The sequence below is a fragment of the Castanea sativa genome, chromosome 9 (genome assembly GCF_040712315.1).
Source record: "Castanea sativa cultivar Marrone di Chiusa Pesio chromosome 9, ASM4071231v1".
NCBI lineage: Eukaryota > Viridiplantae > Streptophyta > Magnoliopsida > Fagales > Fagaceae > Castanea > Castanea sativa.
This window is the reverse complement of record NC_134021.1, coordinates 10,176,837-10,183,773: the sequence shown is the minus strand read 5'-3', so window position 1 is coordinate 10,183,773 and position 6,937 is coordinate 10,176,837. Positions and strand designations below refer to the sequence as shown.

The 6,937-nt window shown below is 34.2% G+C and overlaps 1 protein-coding gene across 1 annotated transcript; it reads right to left on the bottom strand.

The window, feature by feature from the left end:
• Positions 1–3,675: 3,675 nt before the first annotated feature.
• On the bottom strand, positions 3,676–4,837 carry LOC142609526 (zinc finger A20 and AN1 domain-containing stress-associated protein 6). Its single transcript, XM_075781128.1, has 2 exons — positions 4,698–4,837; positions 3,676–4,550 (listed from the first exon to the last, which is right to left on the bottom strand). The coding sequence occupies exon 2, from the start codon at positions 4,487–4,489 to the stop codon at positions 3,929–3,931; it is 561 nt and encodes a 186-aa protein (XP_075637243.1). The 5' UTR covers positions 4,490–4,550; positions 4,698–4,837; the 3' UTR covers positions 3,676–3,928.
• Positions 4,838–6,937: the final 2,100 nt, after the last annotated feature.

The window sequence follows — 6,937 nt, the reverse complement described above, 5'->3', positions numbered from 1 at the left end:
TTGTTACTTTATACTTGTCATTTTATTACTTACTTTACCTTAAGGGTCTAATGTGTTTTGTGCAAGTGTTTTAGGTTACAGGTATACATGTTCCAAGTTCATCACAGGTTTTAGATTTAGGTGTGCGTGAGTTTTTCCATTGTTCCCAAACTCACGTTTAAGTCTAGAGTCTGTTGTAGAGTTTTTTGTCACGGAATAGCCAAAGAGGGGATTGTAAAGTTGTAATTTACAACTATGTTTTATGTTGGCTTTATTCCATGACAAAAAGTGTTGTAATTATATTAATTTTGTTCCTTGTATTTTGTGGGATTTTATTGTATTAGTTTTAGTATTAAATTGGTGAAGAATCGAGTATAAAATGAAGAATCAGTGCAATTTCGCGACTAACTCGCAAGAAGCTTGCGAGTAAAGGTTCCTGCGAAAAGTGCACATGAGAAGCACATGCTGGAAGCTAAAGAGTCAAGTGTCAGCTGCATTTTTCGCAAGTGCTTCGCGAGATAGGCCATCTCACGAGGTACCCGCGAAACATTCTGCCTAGAGGATTTTAAAAGTGACTTTCTTGTCCTTCACTCATACTATATATACCCTCATTACCCACAAAAGTTTTTTTTTTTTTTTGATAAATAATAAGTTTATTAATGTCAAAAAAAGGGGAACACCCTAATACACATGGAGTGTACAAGGGGTCAAACAATCAAGAACAAAAATTACAAGAATCTAAGAAATCAAGAAAAAATAAAAATAATTGGTTTCGCAATGCTGCCAACCAATCCATTAAAGTTTTAAAGAAAAATAGTTTCAAGTCTGATATGGATCTCTCCTTATCTTCAAAGCACCGACTATTTCTCTCCCTTCAAAGGCACCACAATAAGCAATAGGGAACCATCAACCATATATACCCATTTCGATGACGGCCAAATCTGCCTTGCCAACATGCTAAAAGCCCCACTACAAATTGCGGCATAACCCAGCTCACTCCAAACAAACCGAAAACTATAGCCCACAGATCCATTGCAACCAGACAATGAAGAAAAAGATGATCAACCGATTCACCATTACACTTGCACATGTAACACCAATCTAATATCCAAACCTTCCTTTTTCGTAGAATGTCAATCGTTAAGCATTTCCCTAAAGCAGCAGTCCAAACAAAGAAAGCTGATCGAGAAGGAATCTTCTGTTTCCAAATGCTTTTCCAAGGAAAGAATAGTCATTAGAGCCCACTAAGAGACTATAATAATCCTTAACCATGAAGCTCTTCTCTCTATCAAATTTTCAGCACATCTTATCCTCACCTAGGCACCTCTCACCAAAGCACCATATATGGTAACCATGAAACCGGTCAGCGCCTCTAATTCCCGAGCATGCACACCCCTAAAGAAACTAACATCTCAAAATAGGGTTCCATTATCAAACATCATAATCTCAGCCACACTAACCTCCTGATCTCGGCAAAATCTAAATAATTTAAGATAGCTGACTGCAAGAGATGTTTCACCACACCAACAGTCTTGCCAAAATTTCACCTTAAACCCATCCCCAATATCATATAGAATGTGGCGAGAAAAAGAAGGCCATCATCGACTAATAGTTTTCCACAAGCTAACACCCTAGATAGGTTTTTTACAACATAACACACCCATCTTTTAGAGAGAAAGTTACTCATCCTTAGTGAGAAATCAGTCTAGCCTCTACTCCTTCCCTCTCTCATTATCATACCTTGAGATGAGATTTGTACCCAAACACAACCCACACCTATTCAGAGTGTAGAGAGTGTTTTGGAGCTTTGGGAAGCTTTGGGGATTTGCCAAAAGAAGCCGATGAGGCTTGGCAGATGCAATTGGGCATATTGTGGGATCTAGAAAGTTAGTGAATATAAGATTCCGAGAAGTCCGTTGGTAGCAGAAGCTTGAAGGGCTCAAGTACATTAGGTAGACTAGGCTTGGAGGGTTTTTTGTTATTCATGCACTCCAACTTATTCACCAGTGGATTGATTTCGACTTGGAGGGTTGCGAAGAGGTTTTTCGCCAAATTCTTCGGTTTCCTCTTTGATAACACGTCTTGGTATTATCTTGTGTTTGCATCTCTCTTCCCTTACTCTTGTGCTTTACTTTTATTGTTTATTGTTCATGTGTATGCACTAGAGTAGAACCGATGATTGCGCTTCATTTACTCTTGTTCCGCACTCAGATAAGTTAGAGTAAAAGCAATCTAATCTTAATTTTTAATTTAGGATCTAAACAAGCTCTTGTATTTTAACACAAATCTGAGCTTTCAGTATTGTATATAGCCAAGGTTGAATGGGCTGTAATATAGAGCCAGCTAGTTTTTGATAAAGTGCCTTTCACTAGGGCAAAGAACTCAAATCCACTCTTGTAGATCTACCAACATTAGAATGAGGTCAAATCGTTTTGTTATAGTCTACAACCTGCAGAGTATAGAAATAATATTAGATGACCTACAAGAGATTTTATTTCGAAGCAATGAAATAGTAAGTTATTCTAAATCTTTTCAGTTTGTTCAAACAAGGTCAAACCGTAAGGTTTTTATGTCCCTCATATCTCTCACAGGCTAGATCCAAACGAAAAATCTTGCATTTTTCCTTGCTTGTGTCTTGTTCAAGACAAATTCTCACTTATTGGAAAACTATTTTTTATGTCAATAGACTAGCAACAAACGGCAAAACCCTAAAAGAGTACACTCACTACTATATTCATAGACCTCTGTTTTTTTTCTTTTTTTCTTTTTTCCAATCTATTGTGCAATGTCATGTTATGGAATAAGTTGGATTATAGTAAGCATAACTAACTAAAATAAACTTTCCCTTAAAGAAAGAAAGAAAAAGAATAATAAACGAAAAGAGCATATAATTAAATAGACAATCTTGCTTGCTTGCATGCCTATCTATCCAACATCTTAAAGTCATCCAAAAAAAACAAACAATCATTTTCATTAGATCAAGATCGGGTGCAATATTTATAGGGTTTTGCATTCGGTGCAATTAGATCAAATAGCGAAGAAGAAGAAGAAGAAGAAAATATTCATTGGTCCAATATAATTGCATTGAATGCAATACTTAAAGTAACGCACTTCACTTGATATGCATCCATTAACGGGGCCAAAATAAAACCCCAATCCACTATTGCCTTGTGGCACGTGTCAACACTAAGCCCTTGTCCTTGTGCTCATGGTTTGTCAAAATCAAACCTTGGTCCACAATTTACTCAAAAAAAAACCTTGGTCCACAAGCGTGTAGCAGTACACGATTATACGATATTATTGAGACAAGTTTAAAGAGGTCTCCACTTTTCACATTCATATATAGTAGAGGAGAACTATGCAATTCTCTTATGCAATATGCATTATCAAACTGGAAATGTTGAAAATTTTGGACATGTCGAAAGTGAAAGCCTCTCTCCTATTTTTGTACCACAAAATACTGATAAGAACAAAGAAGGCAAAAGTTGTCGTTTTAGAGCCCATCGCATCATGCAAATACAAGAAAATATCAACCAATAACGTAGCTGCTTGAAACTTTTCCCCCAACTTTTATATATCTGTAAAAGGTACAATGCATCCACTTCATTATTAATTTGGCTCGTTTTGACTGGCTGAGGATAGTGAATTAGTGATACCCACTACCCACTACTACGATTCATTGTACAAAGCTCAAACTAGTTGAGAAAAATAGTAGTATCTATTCTACACGGAAGTGGCACCCAAATTTGAAACTTCTCATTTCGTTTTTTTACAAGCAAAACCAGATATGATAAAAACTTATTTTAAAAAAAAAAAAGAGAAAAAATAAAGAGAAAGAAATATATATATATATATATATATATATATATATATATATATATAATATTAGGACATGATGATCAACGGTGGAAATTCACTTTTTTTTTTGATGAAATCAAACGGTCCTAATTTAAATCTTCCGAAGCTTCTCGGCTTTGATGATAGGATTAGCTCTCGCGATCTCCTCTCTTCCAACAGCCTTAAAATCGAAAGTGCACGCGTGCTTCTCCGGGTACCTGTGGACCCCACAAAACGTGGTCCCGCACCGACACTTGAACCCGGTCAACCCGACCCGTTTCCTACACACCAAACACCGGTTCGGCTGTGATTTCGCCGTCGCCGTTACCGTCACCGCCGCCACGTCAGCTTCTACGGCGACATCAGCAGGTGCCAGTGGAGGAGGGAGCTGTAATTTGACCCCCGGCAAGGTCAACGCCGGAGGAGGATGAGGAGGGAGAGACTCGGTCAACGAATTCGAAGAAGATGATGATGAAGAAGAAGAAGAAGAAGAAGAGGAGGAGAGAGCGATTTCGATGGAGGATTTGGAAGAGGCGTGGTGTTGCTCTTCGAGATGGATATCCGTGTAGCATTTGGAGCAGAGGTTCATGGTGGCTGGGCTGCCGAAGAAGCCACAGTTGTTGACGCAGGGTCTGTGGCCCTCCGAGGCTTCGCATCTATGCTCTTCCGCCATATCCAAAAGTTTCGGATCTCAGCAATCGGATCGGATCTTTGAGAAGAAGAAAGAAACAAATCTGCAAACAACAAAAAAAAAATCAAAACATGAGAAACGTTAAGAAAATCTTTATACTCTTTTATCTTTTCTTTTTTGGTTTTTCCTTATTTTCTCAGCGACCAAACAGATACGAAAATTGAAAAGGAAGAGAGAAATCGCTTCGTACCGTTTGAAAGGTTTTTGGAGGAGTTGTGAAACGAAGAAGAAGAATAAAAAGAAGAGAGGAATCTTAATTCTTAACGCGGAGGAATTAGTAGTCTTAGGAATATTTAAGACGGAAAAAGAGGAAGGAGCGGCGAAAAGGGACAAATCTCAGAATAATCATTTTTGATAATTAAGCACCATCATCATTACCGTCATTTCATAAAGATAAAATTATTGTTTGTTTTTTAATAGGAAAAATATTGTTTTTGATAAAAGTGTTTTTTTTTTTTAATAGTATTAGGTTGAAGAAGTTTTTTTTTTTTTTTTTTGGATAAAAAGTAAAACTCTTGTTACATTTCACAATATTTTTACAATTATTTCACAACAAAATTTAGCTAGTAATCTCAAATTCGTTATTAATTCTCGTTTAGACTTGTCACTTTGACATGAATTTTGTACGCATCACTAATTCTATGTGAGTTGTTAAGAAATTAATTTTAAAAAAAAATTTGATATCATTTTTATGAAAATTATTAAAAAAATTAGTTATTTTTTATTTTTCTATAAATTTTTTTATTAAAATAACTTTTAAACACAATACTTTTAAAACATTTGTTAATTTTCTCTCACTTATTTATTTGTCACTTTGATATTTATGGGTGAAGTTTGAGTGTAGTATTTAGTTGCACTGAATCCGCTCCAAATGATAATTTTTTTATCATCAAATTAAGACGTTAATTAATTTTTAATATAGATATAAATTAAATAATCTCTTATTTAACCATTAAAAACTTTACCAATTGAATTAACTATATAACTCACACAACGGATATTCACTTTTAATTACCATTATCACCGGTTCAATACATATAATGCACCTAAGCCTCAGCCAATATTTATGGTAAAGTTGGAAAATATTGTCCTATAGCTTTATTCAAAAAATAGTACTATATGTGAAAGACAGGCTGGAGGAGCCATAATGGAATTGAATGTTCAGCCTGTAATTAAATAATAATAATATTATATATATTCTAATCACTGCTATCTATCTTATCTTGCAGACGAAGAAATTAATTGGAGACCACAAGGAAATTCACGCACAAAAAAGGTGTGTAAATGACGTGTCTGCGGTTACGCCGTGTTGATTAACACGTGGCCATTGGCGTGTGGTTTTGTTGTGGCGGGTTCTAAGTGGGTTCTGTTTTTTAGGTGAGGGGTGGGTTATGTTATTGTTGACGCTGCTTATCACCGTTTCATAATTCATGCCCACGTCTTGCTTCGCTGTGCTCTTGTTTTTGATTCGTCGATTTATATAATATTTTTTGATTGGCTATTGTTCTTTGCAAAAATATTAGGTTCACGTTTTAAATTAAAAAAAAAAAAAAAGTTACAACTTTTGTTATAACAATTTATATATCATACTTTAAGCCGTGGTTTATATAAAAATGACTGATAATGTTATAATTTTTGTCATAAATATTTATATAGTAGACGGTAAGTTGTTGGTCAGTCACAATTTATCCCGTAAAAAGCATTAGCTATTGACCATCTACTTCTCAAAAAAAAAAACCTATTGACCATTTAAAAAAAAGTTTCACCCGGGGATGAATATTTAATTTTTTTTTTTAAATCTGTGAACAGTAAGTTCTTATATTTGGAGTTTATTGTTCATGAGTTTGTAAACTAAAGTACCTCTCTATATATCTATCTCACTCTCTCTCTCCCTCTATTTATATTATTATTGATGGAGTAGTTTATTTTATTTTAATAAGTTGTATGTAAAAAATAAAAATTGAGATGTTGTGTGAATTATAAAATAATATGGTAAAATAAATAAAGTGATGTTTGAGGATGTATATATATATCCCCGGATATTAGTGCTTTAAGATAATTTTAGAGAAAAATTATGACTTTTTATGTGGTACTAGAATTACTCTTGTCCATTATTTTTTATAAATAATCAAAATAAAAAAAATAAAAAAAAAAGTTTTTTTAAGAACTTAGTTCTCACCTTCTTAATTTGTATCATGCCAGTATGGTCCAATGGGGCTTGAAGACAAAAACCGATACCAAAAAAGAAAAGAAAAATTGAGGGACAAAACTCTTCATATATTATTAGAAATATATATATATATATATATATATATAGTGTTAGTGTTAAAGTTATGTGTATATGATGTTGCATTAATTATAATCTACCGATTTAGTAATTATAAGAAAAATTATAAATTTGTTTTATGTCTAACATTACTCAAAACCAAC